The sequence below is a fragment of the Scyliorhinus canicula genome, chromosome 2, assembly GCF_902713615.1.
Source record: "Scyliorhinus canicula chromosome 2, sScyCan1.1, whole genome shotgun sequence".
NCBI classification, from domain to species: Eukaryota; Metazoa; Chordata; class Chondrichthyes; order Carcharhiniformes; family Scyliorhinidae; genus Scyliorhinus; species Scyliorhinus canicula.
In genome coordinates this window covers 92,145,894-92,169,839 of record NC_052147.1, presented here as the reverse complement: position 1 = coordinate 92,169,839, position 23,946 = coordinate 92,145,894, and the positions used below count along the sequence as shown (strand labels likewise).

The 23,946-nt window shown below is 46.3% G+C and overlaps 1 protein-coding gene across 2 annotated transcripts in view; it reads right to left on the bottom strand.

Annotated features, from left to right (window-relative positions):
* Positions 1-23,946, bottom strand: part of eif2ak4 (eukaryotic translation initiation factor 2 alpha kinase 4) — a 236,481-nt gene that overhangs the window by 87,087 nt on the left and 125,448 nt on the right. For both annotated transcript variants that reach the window (XM_038782980.1, XM_038782988.1), the window contains 6 exons: positions 12,887-12,991; positions 11,465-11,528; positions 10,393-10,472; positions 9,160-9,261; positions 8,178-8,228; positions 256-492 (listed from right to left, as the gene is read on the bottom strand). In XM_038782980.1, coding sequence (XP_038638908.1) covers positions 256-492; positions 8,178-8,228; positions 9,160-9,261; positions 10,393-10,472; positions 11,465-11,528; positions 12,887-12,991 — 639 coding nt within the window. The remainder of the gene's footprint in view (positions 1-255; positions 493-8,177; positions 8,229-9,159; positions 9,262-10,392; positions 10,473-11,464; positions 11,529-12,886; positions 12,992-23,946) is intronic.

The following is a 23,946-nucleotide window of genomic DNA, read 5'->3' as shown; positions in this document are numbered from 1 at the left end:
TTCAGTTCGGAGTATGACTAAAGCTGAATTCAGGCAAGATGAGCTCTAACGAAAGGTCATTGACCTGAAATGTCAACTTAATTTCCTTCGAAACAGAAGTTGGAGGCCTGCAGTGTATTTGCAGTTTCTACTTCTGCTTTGCAGCATCCACACTATTTAGCTTTGGGGTTAAGTTTAATTGTACATTCAGCAAGTCCAGTGACAATGCTGCAGTGTCCACACTGGAGGATGTGTTTCACAGTATCAATTTCCTACCTTGTGAACATCAATGTCATAGGTGAAATCCATAGCAGGGGTGATCTGCTGGGAGAAGATCTGGGTGAGCAATGTCCGGTAAACTTTGCTGCTGGTATTTGCCAGTGCATGGTGCAGCATTTCATGTAGTTCCGACTCCTCCATCTGGGGTGGGGGGAGATGCTCACTTTTCAGCAACTCTACTGTGGTGGGACGTTTCACTGGGTCATGATTCAATAGCCAGCCAACTATCAATCTCTTTGAAGAAAACAGCAATAACAGGACATGAACTGTGGGTACATAACCTTGCACATTTGCCTGAGAATTGAGAGAGCTGGTCAAGAAATGCTGATCCAGCCAGCAATGCCCACATGCCGTGAAAGAATTTAAAAAACTATTTAGCAGCAAGTTGCACGTTCTAACCACCGAATAAAGAAATGTCTTATTTTCCAACTCAATTTACAATAACTACTTTGTCGGATCTTTATAATTGGTTGGTTTAGCTCAGTGGGCTAGACAGCTGGTTTGTTTGTTTAAGATTAAAGCCAGCAGCGCGGGTTCAATTCCCATACCAGCTGAGAATCTGAATTCTGCCTCTGTATACCCGAACAGATGCCGGAATGTGGCGACTAGGGGCTTTCACAGCAACATCATTGCAGTGTTAATGTAAGCCTACTTGTAACAATAAAGAAGATTATTATTATGTGCAGGAGCCGAGGGTGGACAGGTCGAGCCCCAGGTCAATGGGAAGGCGAAGGAGCTGGGAGGGTTAATAGAAAGGATGGCTATGGTGGACCCATGGAGGTTTAAGAACCCAGGGGAGAGGGAGTACACCTTCTTCTTGCACGTGTACAAAGTATATCGTGGGAAGCACGGTAGCATGGTGGTTAGCAGAATTGCTTCACAGCTCCAGGGTCCCAGGTTCGATTCCCAGCTTGGGTCACTGTCTGTGCCGAGTCTGCACGTTCTCCCCGTGTCTGCCCGGGTTTCCTCCGGGTGCTCCGATTTCCTCCCACAGTCCAAAGATGTGGAGGTTAGGTGGATTGGCCATGCTAAATTGCCCTTAGTGTCCAAAATTGCCCTTAGTGTTGGGTGGGTTTACTGGGTTATGGGAATAGGGTGGGGGTGTGGGCTTGGGTAGGGTCTCTTTCCAAGAGCTGGTGCAGACTCGATGGGCCAAATGGCCTCCTTCTGCACTGTAAATTCTATGACCTCTATCCCGGAATCAATTTTTTTGTAGTGAGCCATGAGGTGTTGGTGGGGGTGGTGGGAGCAGAGTATGCAGGAATCCTAATTTCGGACCACGCGCCATACTGGCTGGAGGTTCACCTTAGCTCAAGGCACGAACAGAGGCCGGGATGGAGGCTAGACACGGGGCTGTTCGCTGACAGGGGGTTCTGTGATAAGGTGGGTGGGTGAATTGTGACGAGGATGCAGGGATCCTACAACAATATCTGGACAGTTTGGGCGAGTGGGAAAACCAATGGCAGATGCAGTATAATTTGGATTACTATCAGATTACTATCTCATGGTTGTAAATTGGAAGGGAGTGTGCAGCGGGACCTGGGTGTCCTTGTGCACCATTCGCTGAAGATAAGCATGCAGGTGCAGCAGGCGGTAAAGAAGGCTAATCGTATGTTGGCCTTCCTTGCAAGAGGTTTCGAGTATAGAAGCAGGGATGTGTTGCTGCAATTGTACAGGGCCTTGGTGAGGCCACACTTGGGAGTATTGTGTGCATTTTTGGTCTCCTTCTCTGAGGAAGGATGTTCTTGCTCTCGAGGGAGTGCAGTGAAGGTTTACCAGACTGATTCCAGGGATGGAGGGACTGTCATATGGGGAGGGATTGACTAGGTTGGGATTGTTCTCGCTGGAGTTCAGAAGAATGAGAGGGAATCTCATTGAGACTTATAAAATTCTAACAGGTCTAGACAGATGCAGGGAAGGAGTTACCAAAGATGGGTGTGTCCAGAACCAGGGGTCACAGCCTGAGGATTCAGGGTAAACCATTTTGGACAGAGATAAGGAGACACTTCTTCACACAAAGAGTGGTGAGCCTGTGGAATTCATTACCACAGGAAGTAGCTGATGCTAAAACTTTGAATATATTCAAGAGGCGGCTGGATATAGCACTTGGAAAGAATGGGATCAATGGCTATGGGGGGAAAGCAGGATTAGGCTATTGAATTGGATGATCAGTCATGATTGTGATGAATGACAGAGCAGGCTCGAAGGGCCAAAAGGCCTCCTCCTGCTCCTATCTTCTATGTATCTATGTAAGGTCATTAAGGATTATGTGGAGTTGAACCAAAATGGGAGGTGTCAGCGGTCCCATTTTGGGAGGCATTGAAGGCGGTGGTTCGGGGGGAAAAAAATTTTCCCCCAAGACATACGGAGATAAGAAGAGGAGAGGAATACAAACGATTATTGGATGAGATAATCGACGTGGGCAGGGAGTATTCGAGAGCCCACACCATGGAGAGACTGGCGAAGAGAAAGAAGTTATAGGGGCAGTTCGATACGCTGACGACGGGAAGGGCTGTTGGGCAGTTACAAAGGGCGAGACGTTGCAGTGTGAATATGGAGAGAAGGCGAACCGCATGCGAGCCCATCAGCTACGGAGGCAAGCCACATCCAGAGAAATCCTGAGGGGTACGGACAAGAAAGCAGGAGGCAGTTTCGAAGCCGGGAGGATAAATGAGGCGTTGAGGGAATATTATGAGAAATTGTACAGGGCTGATCCGGGGGGTGAGGAAGGGGATATGGGGTGGTTTTTGGATGGGTTGGAATTCCCACGGCTGGATGAGGAGAGGAGGCAGGTGCTAGAGGAGCCATTAGGGATAAGAGAGATGATGGAAAACCTGAGGGTGAAGTTGGGGGATGGTTACCGGCAGACTTTGTGGCGGAGTTTGCACCACACCTACTGGGGGCATTTAGCGAGGCAATAGAGAAGGGGAAGCTGCTGGAGACATTGACACAGGTGACGATTATGCTAATACTAAATAAAGGGAAGGACCCGTTAGTGTGCGTCATCACTGTAGAATATAGACGTGAAAGTGTTGGCTCAGTTAGTGGCGGGGAGGATGGAAGGATTCATTCCGGGGGTGGTTTCAGAGGGTCAAACGGACTTCATGAAGGGCAGGCAACTCTTGAGTAATATTAGGCGGTTATTGAATGTGATCATAACCCTGTAGAGAGGACGGGCACCGGAGGTAGTGGTGTCTCTGGACACGGAGAAGTCTTTTAACCGGGTGGAATGGTGGGTACCTGTTTGAGCTGTTGGGAGGGCTTGGACCAAAGTTTGTGGCATGTAAAGTCTGCTGTACGTGGCTCCGGTGGAAAGTGTACAGACCAATGAGATGAGCTCATGGAGTTTTGGGTTGTATACGGGAACAAAGCATGGGTGTCCGCTGTTCTCACTGTTGTTTACGTTAGCGATAGAGTCCTTGCTGATGGCCCTTAGGGTTTCATCAGAGTGGCAGGGAAGTAGGGAGCACCGGGTGTTGCTGTATGCGGATGACCTGCTAATATGCGTAGACCCGCTGGAGAGTATGGAGAGGATTATGAGATTATAGAGGTTTGGGGCTTTCTTGGGTTACAAGATGAACGTGGGAAAAAGCGAGATGTTCCCGGTGAACGAGGCGGGTCAGGGAGCTAATTTCGGGGTGTTGCCATTTCGGGTGGCCAGGGATAGGTTTAGGTATCTAGGGAATCAGGTGATGGGGGAGTGGCCGACATTGCACAAATGGAACTTAACAAAATTGGAGGAAATAAAGGAGGACTTTAGAGGGGTGGGATACTGTCATGTGAGAGTATCTTTAAGAAATGGGTGTTTAAGAAATGTACCTTTAAGAAATGGGTGTTTATCAGTGATGTCAGAGTGTGGCTGGAGCAGGGCTGTCTGTCAGCTTTTTACTCTCGTTTTAGGCTGTTTGCTGCAGGGTGTGCTTTAGTTTCATTTTCAGTGTTGGAGCTGAAGCCAGACAGAGCAGGTGTACTGTTGATCTCTCTGCCATGAAAAGACTATCTCTTGATCATTTGGTGAATTCAGAATTATAAATGTTCTCAGTAGTGACTTTGACCTGATGTGCTTCTGTTAAAGGTTATGTTTTTGTAAGTCTTCTGGGTGTTAAAAGGACAGCGTAAGCATTACTTAGTGTTGTATTCTTTGGGGGTTGTATTTGAATTGATGGTTGCTAAGATGTTCACTATATGTTTTAAAAAGGTTAACTTGAGTTCATAGAATAAACATTGTTTTGCTTTAAAAAATACTTTTCCATTTCTGCTGCACCACATCTGTAGAGTGGGCCATGTGCTCCCCATACCACAATCTATTAAAAGTTGTGGGTCAGGGGAACTCCATGATACACTTTGGGGTTCTCTAAACCCTGGCCCATAACAATACACTGCACCTGGCGGAGAGGGTCCAAGTGGTGAAAATGAACGTCCTGCCAAGGTTTCTATTCGTATTCCAGACACTCCCAATTTTTATTCCGACGGCCTTTTTCCGGACGTCGAACGCAGTGATTTCAGGAGTTCATATGGGCAGGGAAGGTGCCACGGGTAAAGAGGGCCCTGCTACAGAGGCAGAGGTAGAAAGGGGTGTTGGCATTACCCAACCTGCTGCACTACTACTGGGCAGCGAATGTGAAGAAAGTGAGGCGGTGGTGGGAAGGAGAGGGGCTAGAATGGGTTAGGATGGAGGAAGAGACTTGTAGGGCGTGCAACCTGAGGGCCATGGTGACAGCGCTGCTACAGCTGGCACGGTTGTACAGTCCACGATAAAGGTGCGGAACGAACTGAGGAGACATTTTAGGATGGAGGGGATGACGGTGCGTGGGCACCAAGGGTTCAAGCCGGGGGAGACGGATTGTATGTACAGGAGGTGGAGAGAGGTGGGGCTGGTGAGGGCAAAGGATTTATATTTGGAGTAGAGGTTTGAGAGTCTGGAAGAGCTGCAGGAGAGGGTAGAGCTCCCGAAGGGAAGTGAATTTAGGTATATTCAAGTGAGGGACTTTTGCACAAAATTGTGGAAAGGGTTTCCCAGGCTGCGGAACTATGTCCTATTGGAATAGTTGCTGTTTCCTGAAGTGGATGGGGAGGGTAGGTTTGGGGACATATACGGGTGGTTGGGGGTGCAGGGGAAGCACAAGTGATGAGGATCAAGGAAAAATGGGAGGAGGTGGTGCAGGGGGGAGATAGGTTGGGGAGTGTGGAGTGAGGCGCTGTGCGGGGTGAATTCAACCTCCTCGTGTGCAAGGATGAGTTTGATACCGTTTAATGTGGTACACAGGGTACACATGATTCGGGCGAGGATGGATGGCTTCTTCCAGGGGGTGTCAGAACAGAACAGTGTGGGAAGTGTGGGCGAGGATCAGCAAATCATGCGCGTATGTTTTGGAGGTGTGAGAAGTTGCAGAGGTACTGGGCTGGAGTGTTCGGGACACTAGCAAAGATTATGGGTATAGAGGCCGGGCCAGACCCTATGGTGGCGATTTTTGGGGTATCGGAAATGCCGTAGCTAATGGAGGGGAGGACAGTCAATGTTCTGGCCTTCGCATCTTTGGTTTCCCGTGAAGAATTTTGCTGGAATGGCAGTCGGTAACTCCGCCGGGGTGGCGGCCTGGCTAGCGGACCTGTACGATTTCCTCCGGTTAGGGAAGATTAAGTTTGAATTGAGGTGTTTAGCAGAGGGCTTTGAAACACGATGGGCATTGTTCACGACCATGTTTGAGGAATTGTTTGTCATGTTGAATATTTTTGGAATAAAACACATTTTTTTTTTTTTAAAAGTCATGGTGGGACCCATCCTTTCCATTTTTTTAAACAAATGGTTTAAAAATACGGCGGGAAAACTCAACAAGCCAGCCAGCAGGCTGCCCTCCACATTTCCCACCCGTGAAAACATTTTGAGATACAAAAAATCCGAAAAGTCTGCCCATTCTTATCACATCTCCCGTGCCAACGTGTTCATAATTTTAAAGACAACTTCTCTCAGTCTTTGCTTTTCTTTTTTAATTTATAGGGTACCCAATTATATTTTTTCCAACTAAGGGGCAATTTAGCGTGGCCAATCCATCTACCCTGCACATCTTGTTTTTGGGTTGTGGGGGTCAGACCCACACAAACTCCACACGGACAGTGATCCAGGGCCAGGATCGAACCCGGCTCTCGGCGGCGTGAGGCAGCAGTGCTAACCACTGCACCAAGTCTTTACTTTTCAACCACATTCAGTTTTTAAAAATGTTTCTAAGGTACAGGTGTACCAATTAATATTTATCTATATTAAAATTAATTTGCCACTTAACGGACCTGTCTGGAAGTTTTCAAATGTCTGGGGATGGATTCTCCAATCCTGCGGCTATGTCCACAGGATCCGTCTGGACTTACGACCAGAAAGTCAGCGGCGCCCCCGCACCGATCCTCTGTCCGGCTTTACCTGTGAATACGGGCGGAGAATGGCCAGGTCCGTGGCCGCGCATGTGCACGGCAGCGGCTTGTGGCAAGTGCGCTGTGCAACATGGCTCCGGCCGCATGCGGACCCAGTCTGCCAAAAACTGCCCACCCCTTTAAACCAGTCTCCCTACCCCCAGACCACCCCCAACCAGTCCCCCTAGCCCCCGCCAAAGCCCCCCCTGCCAGCAGAATGGTGTGTGTGTGTGTGTATGACCCCCCCCCCCCCCCCCCCCCCCCGCGACTGCTGGATTCAGTCCGCAGCCACCACGGGAGGTCCCTGAACGATGTGAGCACACGTGTCCCACGCCATCGGGGACTCAACCCATCGGAGGCGGAGCATCAAGGGAGAGCCTCAGGTGTGCAGCTTGAGGATGTGGAGCATTGCAAAAACAGTGCCGCCCCCGATTCCGGCGCAAACGGGAATTCTCCAGCCAATCGCCAAACGTGATTTTGGCGTCGCTGTTCGGAGAATCCAGCCTCGTATTTTTCTGCATTTTTCCTTAACAACTTAATAAAATGTATTAGGCACTTCACAGGAGCATTACAAAATAAAATGGCCCACAAGGAGATATTAGGGCACATGGGCAGCACGGTAGCATAGCGGTTAGCATAAATGCTTCACAGCTCCAGGGTCCCAGGTTCGATTCCCGGCTGGGTCACTGTCTGTGCGGAGTCTGCACGTCCTCCCTGTGTGTGCGTGGGTTTTCTCCGGGTGCTCCGGTTTCCTCCCACAGTCCAAAGATGTGCGGGTTAGGTGGATTGGCCATGCTAAATTGCCCGTAGTGTCCTAAAAAGTAAGGTTAATGGGGGGGGGGGGGGGGGGGGTTGTTGGGTTACGGGTATGGGGTGGATACGTGGGTTTGAGTAGGGTGATCATTGCTCGGCACAACATCGAGGGGCGAAGGGCCTGTTCTGTGCTGTACTGTTCTATATTCTATGGCCCAAATATTGGCCAAGGAGGCAGGTTTTAAAAAGTGACTTAAAGAATGAAAGCAAGGTAGAGAAAGCAGAGTGGGCATGGAGAGAAATTCCAGGGCTTACGGCCTAGACAACTGAAGGCACAGCCACCAATGTTGGAGTAATTAAAATTACGGATGTTCAAGAGGCCAGAATCAAATGAATGCAGGTATTTCCCAAGAATTAAAAGGCACAAAGATTGCACAGAGAGAGACGGATTAGGTCAATGGAGGGTTAGCTCAATGTTAGCTATATGCCCCAGTTTGGCATTATGTGAAACTGTTGATAGAGTTCCTTGTCCAAATCAATCATGGAGTGGTGCCAAGTACTGCTGAAATCTTTGTTTTCAGAGTACCACAAATGAACATAAAGAGTTTTTTTTTTTGCTGATAAATGGTTCATATCTGCTTCAGAAGCTCGTGTTCCACTTCTGGAAAAGAAAACAGCCCATCTTACAACCTATGGCCCAGATATTTTCTCCAGGTCACAATAGTGCACACAATTGCCAGTCAGGTGAAAGCCAAAGACTGTACCTGTTTTGAACATCTTTCCTCATCAAAATCTTCAGGGAACTCAATTGTGGGCTGCGAGAGGATAAAGTAACTTCAATTAGATAAGATGTTTCCATCAATAAACTGAAAAATAAGCAATTTTCCTTCACAGGGCAAATCAGCATTAATCCCCAAACTCCTAGGTGCACCACTTCAATCCTCAAACCCCAAGAGGATACACAGTGTTTATCTGTGCTTTCATGAGAGGAAAAAACAATGCAAGGTGCCCACATATCGCCACTCCTCACCACAACCAGATGGTCCAATTAACCGTCTGTGTGTGTGTGTGTGTGTGTGTGTGTGTGTGTGTATGTGTGTGTGTGTGTATGTGTAGATATGATTTGTCCAGACTGTGATGCATTTCCCGTCCCATATTTAGTCACAGGGCAAATGATGTTTTTGCTCTACATTGTGTGCCGAGATGAGGGAGATAATGGTCGGCAATGGGTCACTTTTCTCTTATTGGCATTGAAGGTTGCTTAACGTCTCGGAGTTGTGTTTATGTAAAGTAACAGTTAACCTCGAGCCTTTTTGTAAAAGGCACAAATACTTTGCAATGATAAATCCCTTTATTTTCTCATTATCTTTATAATGTTGCATTTCCGCCAAGCGGAATAATAATAACTGCACGATCCTGTGCAGACAAGCTTGGTGGCCCAAGGCTGAAAGATCATTAGCCCACCTCCAATCATCGGCACAATCACCAACATTAAGGTTACAATATTCTATGTATCCCTCATTTTAAGCAACATGCACTCGATCTGCCATAAAGTGTAACATATATTGCAATAACTCTGCTAAAATTAACACGGGCCCACTTAAGCTTGTTTATGATCAGTCTCACGTTAGCAAAAAGTGTAACAAGTCTCACTCAGGGGCGTTTCATTCATGTCGATTGATCTCACTTGAAAACAATGATTGGATTGCAATACATCTGCAAAAGAGTCAACGTATTAGCACCTACCATTCGTAATTTGCTGAGAACAGAGATCCTCTCGGATGCTGTGGCCATGGGATGATATGACATCTCAAAGAAAATGATTCCCAAACTAAACAGATCAACTTTCTGGAACAGGTGACAGGAAATTCGCTGTAATTTCATGAAGTACCTCACATACACACAAATAAATAGGGTGGGACAATAATCACAGAGCTAGGTTTCTGGTCACATTAGTGTGTAATACTCACTTGTACAACATAGCACTTTTCCAATTATACCATCATCATTTTTCGCTCTTAATGTGACATACTTTGCTGGACAGTGCGCCCTACATCTTCCCCTCCATTAAATGTCACCATTCTTTCTTAAGGCTATTAATTTCTCCAACAGCTGTCAATATCCTACCCGGCTTAAATAAGATATTTACGCTCCATTCCAATATTTTCATTTGTAGCCACGCATGGTGCACACAGGGAATCACTATCACCTTCTATTGCACAGTGCAAATTTTGAAGCATATGCACAGATTTTCTTTCAAAATCAATTGCTCTATGGAATATCTGCGAACAGTTGGCGAGGACAGGTTTAGGATGGCTGTAAATAAACTTGTTGTCAGATGTATTCCCTTATAATATTTTTTAGAAGGACAGAGCAGGCCGTAATCCGCTGGGACGGGTGAGGTGGTGGTGGTGATGGAGTGGGGGAGTCACCCTGCCATCTAAATGGACAGTTGGTGAACAAAGCTAGAGGTGTGCAATGTCACCACTCATCGAGCACAGGTGGATTCGAATTCCCCACCATGAGCAACTACAACTCCATTCCCAGTGACATGACCTCAACAGCAATCCAAGCAGTGTGCTAACTAAACTGCTTTTGGACAAGGTAAGAGAAAAGAGCAAGCTACAAAAGTAAACTCCTCAGAATTATGTGGCATTAACAAAGATACACTACGGATGACGATACTTAAACATTTACACAGAGACAAGTAGCTAACCGGTACCTGTAAGTAATCCAGGTATTTATTGTCTTTGTTCTTGGTATGTATTTTTTAATATAAATTTAGAGGACCCAATTATTTTTTTCCAATTAAGGGGCAATTTAGTGTGACCAATTCACCTACGGTGCACATTAGAATGTGCTAACTCCACACGGACAGTGACCCAGGGACGGGATCAAACCCAGGTTCTTGGTGCTGTGAGACAGCAGTGCTAACCACTGTGCCACCCAACTTTTTGATATGTAAATGCAATATATTACCTGATTGTAGGAGGCTTTGGTGTTGCCCTGTACCTCAGGGCTCACGTATAAGGCAGTGCCAACCATTCCTGTCAGATTCCCTGTAATTGAAACAAATGCTGAGCTGTAGTTTTGAGATTCATAATGATTCCAAGAACTGAAGCAAAATACCGAATGAGAATGTTGATTTGTATCTTTTGGATACCGCCTTTAACCGTTTTGCCATTATTGCTCTATGTCTAGTTACCTTGCATTTGTGAAATGATTTGGAAACTTTGTGTGAAAGCATTATACAAAGTGTAAATTTCTTCATGCTTTTGTTCATGGTATTGGCCAAAGAAGAATTATTGACCACGACACCCTAGAACTGCTTGCTTTTTTTTTTTAAAAACAGACTTTAACATCCACCTGAATCATTGGAACAGCCAGGTATTTGGCTTTATGCCTTGTCTAAAAGGCAACAATTCTGACATTCAAACCCTTTCAATTACACACTGGACCATCAGTAAAGTGCAATGGTTCAACATATTTAACTAAACCATACCCCAATTCTCTTCACAGACGTAGAAAGAAAACAATTATCAAGCCAAAACCTAGCGCATAGGCATGAGGCAAAAATGCTATCAACTCAGTCAAACAGGCATTTTAAAAAGCAACTCAAGCAGAGAAGAAATACAGGCAGTAACACAACTGACAGTGATAGCCTCAAGAGTGTCAAGTTGAACCGGATTTACTGCTGGAATACTGGTAGACTTGTTGAGCAATGGGGGTCACATAACTGGCTTGCAGGACTGGGACATGCCCAGCCAGCCCAGTTGGATGGGAGTTAAAATGGACACTGAAGTGGTGTCTTCGTGGACTCAAAGCTGACTCTATTTCTCCTTCCACAGATGCTGCCAGACCTGCTGAGTTTATCCAGCAAATTCTGTTTTCCAGCATCAGCAGTATTTTGCCTTTATTTTACTTAAATTGACACTGTTTGGCATCTGCATTGTATGGGCCTCAAGTTGGTTCTGTGGGGGCTAAAATGTCAATCAGTATCAATCCATCCTCAAAGTCATCCAGAGTCCCCCTGACATTGAAACAGCCTCACCTGCTGGATCGGCCTTGATAAAATGAACAGATCCACTGCCATCTGTTTCCTGCCTGTCACCTGCCTGTAGGAAAGAATATATCAAAATTATGAACTCAATGAGGTTTCTTAAGGTGGACATACTAGGAAGAAATAGAATTTGCAGTATCAATAACTTATTATGAGGAGAGATTAAGTAAAGTGGGTACATTTTCTTTAGAGAGAATCCCAGCCACGTGGGAATAGGAAATAAGTTTGTTCAGTCCCTCCACCTGTTCAGTCATTTAACCAGATCATGGCCAATCTATAGATCAACACCATCCATCTGTCTTTAGTCAATATACCTTGATACTTCATAAGTAATAGAAATCTATCAATCTCGGTCTTCAAAATTACAATTAATCCAGCTTCCGCAGCCTTTTGGAGGACATAGTTTGGGATTTTCATTACCCTTTATTCGACAAACAATTTCCCAATTTCACACCTTAATATCCTCGCTCGAAGATTATGCCCCCTTTTTCTACATTCCCCCTCCAGAAGAAACAGGTTCTCCATTTCTAACCGACCAAATCCCGTCATCAATCAACGTACCTTTTAAAATCACAGGATTACAAGCCAAGTTTAGGCAACCTGCCGTCTTTTCTATTTTCCTGTAAGCTAGTGAAGGCAGTTCATATTCTAGAAACTCAAGTTTTTAAAAAATCAGAAAGTCAGGAGGAAGAAGAGAAGTTGGTCAGAACGTTTTGGCCAAAAACATTAAAGATGAGTAATAAAATTCCTGGGAAAAACATTGAAATGGACAGCTAAGCATCCAGAGCGGATATTTAAAGCTTTGAGAGCGAAAGGTTCAAGAGAATACTTTTGAAAAGACTTCTAACATGGACTGGATCAGTCGGAAATGGGCAAACCCATTTGGCTAACAGCAATTTCCTTTAACTCAACATTCTTAGGTATCCACTCGTCTGAAATCGATGAGACCTCTCAGCTTGCAGGCCTTGACTGATCCTCCAGCTCCTAGAGCCCAGAGGCAATGCTTCTTTCTCTAGAGTGAGACAGATTCCACCCAATAAATGAGGTACTTCACAATCTAGCGAATCAAAGACATTGAAACCCAATTTAATTATACCAAATGGATGACAGTAACTGCTAAGAGGGTGGCAAAGGATTGCAAAGTAATTTTAAAACATCAGTCTACTCGATGTCCTGGATTTTAATATTTTCAAAATTAAAAAGGATTCCTTGATAGCAACACATAAATTTAGTACGTGGGCCAAAGAACCACAACCTCCCCTCCCTCCCCCAAAAAGCATTTAGGGAAAACACGTATTCATTCCCAAACAATAACTGCAAATATCCAAATAACTGCACCACACAACATATCAGAAACAGAAAGCGCTGCCTTCATAATCTATTCACGCGAGGCACATTAAGTTTCTCACTCACCACATTAGAGAGATGATCTGTGGCTAAGCCAAAATCTCCTATCTTCACGTGATCATTGGAATCCAAAAATATATTAACAGGTTTCAAATCCCTGTGAATCATACCCTGAAATAACAAGAGAACAGTTGAGTCAGGATAGGGTGAGCTCAGGAATTCATCAGTAAAACTGAAACCGGTGATTCCTCATAATCCAGTCAAGAATCAAACTGGATTGAGGCAAAGCAAGTCTGCTTCCAGGTCTACTGCATTTGCTGCTCCCAATGTGTTCTCCTCTATATCGGAGAGACCAACCGCAGACTGAGTGATCGCTTTGCTGAGCATCTTCTGTTTGTGCGCATTCAGGACCCCGACCTTCCTGTTGCTTGCCATTTTAACCTGCTCCCATGCCCACATGTCTGTTCTTGGCCTGCTGCAATGTTCCAGTGAAGCGCAACGCAAACTGGAGGAACAACATCTCATCTTCCAGTTAGGCACGCTACAGCCTTCCAGTCTCAACATCGAATTCAACAATTTCCGATGATCAGCTCTACCCCACCTCGACCCATTTGTTTTCATCCCATTTCATTTTAACTGTCTTTTACCATTTCTTTCGTTCTTAATATATATTTAATTCCCCCTGCCAATCTTATTCACCTTTCCTTCACCTTTCTCCTCTTTGCTTCCCCCTTCCCCTACACCTATAGTTCATCCTCTGATGTTAGTTTCCCTGCTGTTTGACCTTTCACATCTTTTGTTCTCTCTGGGGACTGCCATTAGCACTCTTTCCCCTTGGTTTCTGTGACCATTAGCACCCGGTTTCCCTGGGTTTCTGTGGCTATGACTCATCTTTCATTCACACTCCACAGTATAAATATTTCCCACTTTCTCTGTCTGTTAGCTTTGACAAAGAGTCATTGGACTCGAAACGTTAGCTCTTTACTCTCCCTACAGATGCTGCCAGACTTGCTGAGATTTTCCAGCATTTTCTCTTGCGTTTCTGCTTCCATCCTTTCTCACTGAAAATGATTAAATATTCAACTTCTGAAATTTCATGCTTCGCTTTTAAAATGATAACCCTCTCTCACCCCGGTCATTCTCCACACGACCGCCCCCATCTTCACGCCCTTAGTCCGTGGAATGCAAGCTTGAAAAATTGATGATGGACTAGTTTCACCAAATCTGGCTGGTCGCACCACAGGACCCAGCTCTCCTCATCCTGCTCACGATTCTAGGATCATCCTGGAATGTAAAGATACCCTAGGCTTCTTTTCTTTGTTACAAACTATTTTTCTTCAATCTTTCTTCCCCATCCCCTCCACCCTCACCTCCAGCACAAGCAAAGGAGTTTATGGAATTCTATTTCACCAGGATTGATCCAATCCATTCAGCTGCCTCTCCCACCTCCTTTCTTTCCCCTAGCCCACCAAGTCACATTTTCTCTAGTTTCTCTCCAAGCTCAACTATTCAACCCTATTCCCACCAAAATGTTAACCATCCATTTATCTTCCTAGCCGTCATGTTAGGTAATATTAGGGCGCCTGCTGAACGTGATAATGACCCCCTCCGGGGAGAGAACACAAGAGGTGATCGTCTCCCTGGACGCAGAAAAGGCCTTCGACAGAGTCGAGTGGAAATACCTCATAGAGGTACTGGAGCGGTTCGGGCTTGGAACAGGGTTCACCGCTTGGGTAAAGCTCCTGTACAACGCTCCCATGGCGAGTGTACAGACCAACAATACCAACTCCCAATACTTCCAGCTGCACAGGGGCACCAGACAAGGATGCCCACTGTCCCCGCTGCTGTTCGCACTAGCAATTGAACCGCTAGCAATCGCGCTCAGGGCAGCAAAAAATTGGAGGGGGATCCGAAGGGGAGGTAGAGAGCACAGAGTCTCACTCTATGCGGATGATCTGCTCCTCTATATCTCGGACCCACAAAGCAGCATGGACGGAATCATCGCGCTCCTGAAAGAGTTTGGAGCCTTCTCGGGCTACAAACTCAACATGAGCAAAAGTGAGATCTTCCCAGTACACCCGCAAGGGGGGGGGGGGGGGGGGCAGCACTAAAGGGGCTGCCGTTCAATCAAGCCCGACATAAATTCCGCTACCTGGGGATCCAAATAGCCCATGACTGGAAAGGGATCCACAAATGGAACCTCACCAGCCTGATGGAGGAAGTTAAAAAGGACCTGCAAAGATGGAACACACTCCCGCTCTCCCTCGCGGGGAGAGTTCAGACGATCAAAATGAACGTACTGCCCAGGTTCCTCTTCCTGTTTAGATCCATTCCGATCTACATCCCCAAGGCCTTTTTCAAAGCGCTGGACAAACTCATCATGGCGTTCGTATGGGGGGGGTAAAAATGCTAGGATCCCAAAGAAGGTCTTACAAAAAACAAAAACCAGGGGAGGGCTAGCCCTCCCGAATCTACAATTCTACCACTGGGCAGCAACAGCCGAGCGAGTAAGGGGATGGATCCAGGAGCCAGAGGCTGAGTGGGTGCGTGCGGAGGAGGCCTCCTGCATGGGAACCTCCCTCCGGGCCCTCGCCACGGCAGCACTCCCATCCCCACCCAAAAAACACTCCAGCAGCCCAGTGGTGACAGCCACCCTCCAATCCTGGAACCAACTGCAGCAGCAACTTGGCCTGACCAAAATGTCGAACAGGGCTCCCATCTGCAACAACCATAGGTTCACACCAGCACTGACTGACGCCACCTTCAAAAGGTGGAGGCAGGACGGGGGGACACTGACAGTCAGGGACCTATACACGGACGACAGGATCGCAACACTGGACGAACTGACAGAGAAATTTCAGCTAGCTGGGGGGAACGAGCTACGGTACCTGCAGCTCAAAAACTTCCTACGAAAGGAGACAAGGACGTACCCACAACCGCCACGACAGACACTACTGGAAGACCTACTGGACGCAAGTATCCTAGAGAAAGGGAACTGTAGTGACATGTATGACCGACTGGTAGATAGGGACGACACCGTACTGGACGCAACAAGAAGGAAATGGGAGGACGACCTGGGGATGGAGATAGGGTGGGGACTCTGGAGCGAAGCACTGCATAGGGTCAACTCCACCTCCACGTGCGCAAGGCTCAGCCTGACGCAACTAAAAGTGGTACATAGAGCCCACTTAACAAGAACCCGTATGAGTAGGTTCTTCCCGGAGGTGGAAGACAGATGTGAACGGTGCCAAAGAGGCCCGGCCAACCACGCCCACATGTTCTGGTCTTGCCCCAGACTCGTGGAGTACTGGACAGCCTTCTTCGAGGTTATGTCCAAAGTGGTGGGAGTGAGGGTGGAGCCATGCCCGATAGTGGCGGTCTTCGGGGTTTCAGAACAGCCAGATCTATTCCTGGGGAGGAGGGCGGACGCCCTTGCCTTTGCCTCCCTGATCGCCCGCCGTAGAATCCTGTTTGGCTGGCGGTCAGCAGCACCGCCCAGAGCTGCGGACTGGCTGTCCGACCTCTCGGAATCTCTCCAAATGGAGAAAATCAAATTTGCCATCCGAGGGTCGGACGACGGCTTCCACAGAACGTGGGAGCCATTCATGCAACTGTTCCGGGACCTATTTGTGGCCAATGTACAAGAGGAAGAATAGTCGGGGGAAGGTAGCGGGAGGGGGGGGGGGGGCTACAGGTTCGGTACTTAGGTAATATTATTAATGTCCTCAAACATCGTCCCTCTTCCTTTCAAATCAGCCATCATCATCCTCAAGAAAATCTGTAAATTCTTTGTTCTTGCAATCTACCATTCCATCCACAACCTCCTTTTCCTCTTCAAAATCCTCAAACATGCTGTCACCTCCCAAATCCATACCCATCTCTCCCCGGTGTTCATCCACAACCATGGCATTCTATTAGACCAATGGGTGGCCAACAACTCAGTGTCCTCACTATCACCAGGTCAATAACATTGCCCATCTCCATCCTGTCCCTGCTCATCTACTTCTGAGATCCACAATCATGCTTTGTTATCTCTAGACCGATTCTTTACAATCTTCAAAGAAAAATATTGCAGATACTGGAAATTTGAAATAAAAATAAAAAATGCTGGAAAAACTTAGCAGGTCAGGCGGCATCAGTGGAGATAAACAGATTTAATATTGCAGGCTCATGATCTTTCATCAGAACTATTACAGTGTTCTCCTAGCCATCTTCTCATTATGGACCCACTGTAAACTGAAATTCATCCAAAATCCTGTGGTCCATATTCTAATACATTAAATTCCATTCAACACACTGCGCTCGTAACCTAGAAAGGTAACTGGACAATTCTTTGACTTTAAAATTCTTACGCTTGTTTTCAACTCTCTCCTTGACCTCATCCCTCTCCCTTACGTTATGCCCATCTTCAGTCCGACAATCCTCTGAAATCTCTGCACTCCTCCAATTCCACTCTTTTCTAAAACATAATCCTGAATTTTGGATTTAGATTCATTGTCATGTGTACCGAGGTACAGTGAAAAGTATCGTTCTGCGTACATCCAGACAGATCGTTCCATAGATGAAAAAATAAAGTATACGACATACGATAAATAAGTTTAAGGAAAAGGAGATAAGGACGATGACAAAAAGGAATAAGAGAAGAATTTCTTTTAAATTAGGAAAGCAAAGATGAACTACAAAATTTTTTTATTTTTTTTTAATAAATTTAGAGTACCCAATTAATTTTTTCCAATTAAGGGGCAATTTAGCATGGCCAATCCACCTACCTTGCACATCTTTGGGTTGTGGGGGCGAAACCCACGCAAACACGGGGAGAATGTGCAAACTCCACACGGACAGTGACCCAGAGCCGGGATCGAACCTGGGACCTCGGCGCCGTGAGGCAGCAGGGCTAACCCAGAACTACAAAATTGAGGAATATAAGAAACACAAATAGGAATATACATTTCATTTCATTTCAACTGATACAAACAAAAGAAAAATCAGGATATGGTCAGGACCACAAGATAGACTTCATACGTAATGTCATCAAAATGGCAAAAATAGAATAATTACTTGTCTAAGTACATACTGTGGTGTCTACTAAAGTTGAAAAAGACTTTAGAAGGAGTGATCAAAGAAGATGATATTCAAGATAGAAAAGGAGAATATATTTGATAAACTAACCAGAGGGGTCAAAACCTATGGTTCCTTGGACTGCATTCACACATAGTAAAATAAATTAGGAAAGGGATAGCAGAGACATTAATAGATACATAAAAAATTAGAAGACTATAGTAGGGGCAGCACGATGGCGTACTGGTTCGCATTGCTGTCTCATGGCGCCGAGGTCCCAGGTTCGATCCCGACCCTGGGTCACTGTCCGTGTGGAGTTTGCACATTCTCCCCGTGTTTGCGTGGATTTCATCCCCACAACCCAAAGATGTGCAGGGTAAGTTAACTGGCCACATTAAATTGCCCCTTAATTGGAACAAAATAATTGGGTACTCTAAATTTATAAAAAAACAAAAAAAAAGGAGACACATCCGGAGTGAGGCACATCTCGAGTGGGAATTGGAACTTGGTAATTTGGTGCAGTGAGGTAATCAGGAAAGGTAAGTGGAAAATCTAATTCTGCTGTTTTTCAGTTAAAAGTGGTGTGTAGCTTAGTGTCTGATTGGTTGAAGCTGCCCCCACCCTAATTGCTGAGAGGCAGTTATCTGTCAGTCACCTGAGGCCTGTTTAGGGGCACAAAGGGCACATTGTATTCTTCTCTTTGAAGTTTAGGTATTTTTTGAGTCATCGATTAGCTGAGGTCTGCATAAAAGACAGACAGAAAGCGCACTCAGTAAGCTTGCGCTTTTCAAGGAGACACATCCGGAGTGAGGCACATCTCGAGTGGGAATTGGAACTTGGTAAACTTGCTCAGAATATAAAAACAGACAGTAAAAGTTTTTACAAATATATAAAACAAAAAAGAGTGGCTAAGGTAAATATTGGTCCTTTAGAGGATGAGAAGGGAGTTTTAATAATGGGAGATGAGGAAATGGCTGAGGAACTGAACAGGTTTTTTGGGTCGGTCTTCACAGTGGAAGACACAAATAAAATGCCAGCAACTGATAGAAATGAGGCTATGGCAGGTGAGGACCTTGAGAGGATTGTTATCACTAAGGAGATAGTGATGGGCAAGCTAATGGGGCTAAAGATAGACAAGTCTCCTGGCCCTGATGGAATGCATCCCAGAGCGCTAAAAGAAATGGCTAGGGAAATTGCAGATGCACTAATGATGATTTACCAAAATTCACTAGACTCTGGGGTGGTCCCAGTGGATTGGAAATTAGCAAACGTGACACCACTGTTTAAAAAAGGAGGTAGGCAGAGAGCAGGAAATTATAGGCCAGTGAGCTTAACTTCGGTAGTAGGGAAGATGCTGGAATCTATCATCAAGGAAGAAATAGCGAGGCATCTGGATAGAAACTGTCCCATTGGGCAGACGCAGCATGGATTCATAAAGGGCAGGTCATGCCTAACTAATTTAGTGGAATTTTTTGAGGACATTACCAGTGCAGTAGATAACGGGGAGCCAATGGATGTGGTATATCTGGATTTCCAGAAAGCCTTTGACAAGGTGCAACAAAAGGTTGCTGCATAAGATGCACTCCGGGACCACCCCAGAGTCGAGTGAATTTTGGTAAATCATCATTAGTGCATCTGCAATTTCCCTAGCCATTTTTTTTAGCACTCTGCATAAGATTTGGGGCAGCACGGTAGCATGGTAGTTAGCATAAATGCTTCACAGCTCCAGGGTCCCAGGTTCAGTTCCCGGCTGGGTCACTGTCTGTGCGGAGTCTGCACGTCCTCCCCGTGTGTGCGTGGGTTTCCTCCAGGTGCTCCGGTTTCCTCCCACAGTCCAAAGATGTGCGGGTTAGGTGGATTGGCCATGCTAAATTGCCCTTAGTGTCCTAAAAAATAAGGTTAATGGGGGGGGTTACTGGTATTGGTTGGATACGTTGGCTTGAGTAGGGTGATCATTGCTCGGCACAACATCGAGGGACGAAGGGCCTGTTCTGTGCTGTACTGTTCTATGTTCTATGTTCTAAGATAAAGATGCATGGCATTAAGGGTAAAGTAGTAGCATGGATAGAGGATTGGTTAATTAATAGAAAGCAAAGAGTGGGGATTAATGGGTGTTTCTCTGGTTGGCAATCAGTAGCTAGTGGTGTCCCTCAGGGATCCGTGTTGGGCCCACAATTGTTCACAATTTACATAGATGATTTGGAGTTGGGGACCAAGGGCAACGTGTCCAAGTTTGCAGATGACATTAAGATGAGTGGTAAAGCGAAAAGTGCAGATGATACTGGAAGTCTGCAGAGGGATTTGGATAGGTTAAGTGAATGGGCTAGGGTCTGGCAGATGGAATACAATGTTGACAAATGTGAGGTTATCCATTTTGGTAGGAATAACAGCAAACGGGATTATTATTTAAACGATAAAATATTAAAGCATGCCGCTGTGCAGAGAGACCTGGGTGTGCTAGTGCATGAGTCACAGAAAGTTGGTTTACAGGTGCAACAGGTGATTAAGAAGGCAAATGGAATTTTGTCCTTCATTGCTAGAGGGATGGAGTTTAAGACTAGGGAGGTTATGTTGCAATTGTATAAGGTGTTAGTGAGGCCACAGCTGGAGTATTGTGTTCAGTTTTGGTCTCCTTACTTGAGAAAGGACATACTGGCACTGGAGGGTGTGCAGAGGAGATTCACTAGGTTAATCCCAGAGCTGAAGGGACTGTACTCGTTGGAATTTAGAAGGATGAGGGGGGATCTTATAGAAACATTTAAAATTATGAAGGGAATAGATAGGATAGATGCGGGCAGGTTGTTTCCATTGGCGGGTGAAAGCAGAACTAGGGGACATAGCCTCAAAATAAGGGGAAGTAGATTTAGGACTGAGTTTAGGAGGAACTTCTTCACCCAAAGGGTTGTGAATCTATGGAATTCCTTGCCCAGTGAAGCAGTTGAGGCTCCTTCATTAAATGCTTTTAAGGTAAAGATAGATAGTTTTTTGAAGAAAAAAGGGATTAAGGGTTATGGTGTTCGGGCCGGAAAGTGGAGCCGAGTCCACAAAAGATCAGCCATGATCTCATTGACTGGCAGAGCAGGCTCGAGGGGCCAGATGGCCTACTCCTGCTCCTAGTTCTTATGTTCTAAGATCATGCTTGTCCAAATTTATGGAACTCTTAAAAATAATAAAGAGTAGACACGGGCGACGTTATGGACGTAATATAATTGGAATACCACACGGTACAATCAGAGCCTGTGTAATTAGGGCTTAAATAACAAAATGGACAGCAAAATAAATAACAAAATAAATTTTTTAAAACTGTTAGTGAGGGTAGCTACTCAACGACTTCTGGTGACAACATGTAGGTGGAGTTCGCACATTGGGAAGCTCCTGCTCGAGGTTCTGGTTTCTTGAACTTTAATGCCCGATCCCAGGGACAATTTGTGAATAGGTCGGTGCAGGAAGATATTAGATAGGGGTACGATGTCAAAGGCCCAGAAGAAGAAGATGGAAAGAAGGGGGCGAACGAAAATCCGTCGTCGAGTGAGTCAACGTCTCAAGCGGGAAAAAAGGTGACGGGGGAAGGAGCACAATATGGTGTAACTCCCCTCACGGTGGAATCTCTGATCGAGGTGATGTCCAGTGAATTTGAAAAACTGTTGGCTGGGCTTATGGGGGAGCTAGGAGAAGTATATCCATGGAGATTTCTACACCCAGAGGTACAGGAGTATTCATTTTTCTCCCCGGTATACAAGGTGTACTCAAGAATTGACTTCCTTGTGGTGGGAAAGGTGCTATTGGCTGGGATTCGGAGGTCTATTCAGTAATTGTGATTTTGGATCATGCTCCGCACTGGATGGATGTGGTATTGGAAAAGAGAGTAGCTCAGAGGACGGGTGGAGAATGGATGTGGGGATGTTAGCGGGCCAGAGCTTCTGTGAGAAGATTGGGAAGGTGATCGAGGTGTGTGTGGTGTTTAATTGTACGGTCTCGCAATCGGTAGTCTGGGAGGCGCTGAAGGCGGTAGTAAGGGGGGGGGGGGGTGATTTTGTTTAAGGCTAAGGTAGACAGGGTGGAGAGGGAAGAACGGCAAAGACTGATAGAGGAGATTTGGGAGGTAGATGGGAAGTATGCTGAAGGACGGACCCGGGTCTCCGAGTTAAGATAATAATAATTGCTTATTGTCACAAGTAGGCTTCAATTAAGTTACTGTAAAAAGCCCCTAATCGCCACATTCCGTACCTGTTCGGGGAGGCTGGAACAGGAATTGAACCTGCGCTGCTGGTCTTGTTCTGCATTACAAGCCAGCTGCCTTAGCCCACTGCACTAAACCAGCCCCTGTGTTAAACCAGCCCCTGTGAGGAGTTACAAGCGAGGTTCGATTAACTGTCCATCGGGAAAGCGGTACGTCAGCTGAGAAAGGCGAAGGGGACGGTATATCAGTATGGGGAGAAAGCAGGACGCATGCTGGCCGACCAACTCCAGAGGGTGACAACGGAGAGGGAGATAGTTCGGATACGGAATAAAGTGAGGAAGTTGGTGGTGGCTCCGGAGTAGGTCAATGAAGTATTTGAAGAATTTGATAGAGACTATATAGGTCGGAGCCACCAGGGGACAAACGGGTGAAGAAGGAGTTCTTGGATGGGTTGGAATACCCACGGTTGGGAGAGGAGGATAGGGTGGGCTTGGAGGAGCCAGTGAGGGAGGCAATTGGGAGGACGCAGGAAGGGAAGGTGGTGGGGCCCGACCTGTTCCCAGCCAAATTCTATAAGGAATTTAAAGACAAGCTAGCTCCGCTAATGGTGGGCATGTTCGAAGACACGATGGACAGAGGTATCTTGCCACAAACGTTGGAGCAGGCTTCCATTTCGTTATTGCTAAAGAAATCAAGGACCGGTGGAGTGTTGGTCATATAGACCCATTTCTCTGCTGAATGTAGATGCCAAACATTTGGCCAAGGTGTTAGTGTTAAGGCTGGAGGGGTGTCTCCTTAAGGTGATCAGGGAGGATCAGACCGGGTTCGTTAAGAGAAGGTAGTTGTTTTCGAACGTGAGGAAGTTGCTGAATGTGGTCCTCTCTCCAGCAGAGGGAAGGGAGACGGAAGTGGTGGTGGCTCTGGATGCGGAAAAGGTATCGATCGGGTTAAATGGGGTTATCTGATGGCGGTACTGGAGAGGTTTGGGATCGGCCGAAATTTGGGGCATGGGTGGGGCTGCTATATAAGGAACCAAGGGCAGGGACAGCATGGTGGTGCATCGGTTAACATTGCAGTCCCATGGTGCCGAGGTCCCAGGTTCGATCCTGGCTCTGGGTCACTGTCCATGTGGAGTTTGCACATTTTCCCCGTGTTTGTGTGGGTTTCACCCCATCAACCCAAAGATGTGCATGGTAGGTGGATTGGCCACACTAAATTGCCCCTTAACTGAAAAAAAAATGAATTGAGTACTCTGAATTTTAAAATCAAGGAACCAAGAGCAAGCGTATGCACAAATAATTCAAATTCGGGGTATTTTGCATTACATCGGGGAAGGAGGTAGGGGTGCCCATGTCCCCCCTTCTGTTTGCAATGGCTATAGAGCCCTTAGCCATTGCTCTAAGGAGGTCGAGGTTGAGGAAGGGGATGATGAAGGGCAAGGTAGAATATAGAGTGTCCCTACATGCAGATGACCTGCCCTTGTACATCTCGGAGCCGACAGTATCAATGGGGGTATAATGGAGTTGCTTCAGAGGTTTGTGAAGTTCTTGGGGTACAAGTTAAACCTATGGAAAAGTGAGGTTTTCATGGTCTCCCCACTGGAAGTGGAAGCGGGGGTGAGAGGGTCGCTATTCCACTTGGCGGTGTCTCACTAAGTATCTGGGAGTGCAGATGGCTTGGGACTGGGCAGGGCTCCGGAAGTTTAATTTTCCAGTTTGGTGGTGGTGGTGGTGTTTTTTTTTGCGGTGGGGGGAATACTGATTTGGCGGGGTGGGACAATCTCCCTTAGTCGTTGGCAAGCTGTCAAAATGATTGTGTTGCCGTGGTTCTTGTTCTTGTTTCAGTGTCTGCAGTCTTTCTATCTAAATCATTCTTCAAGGGGGTGGAT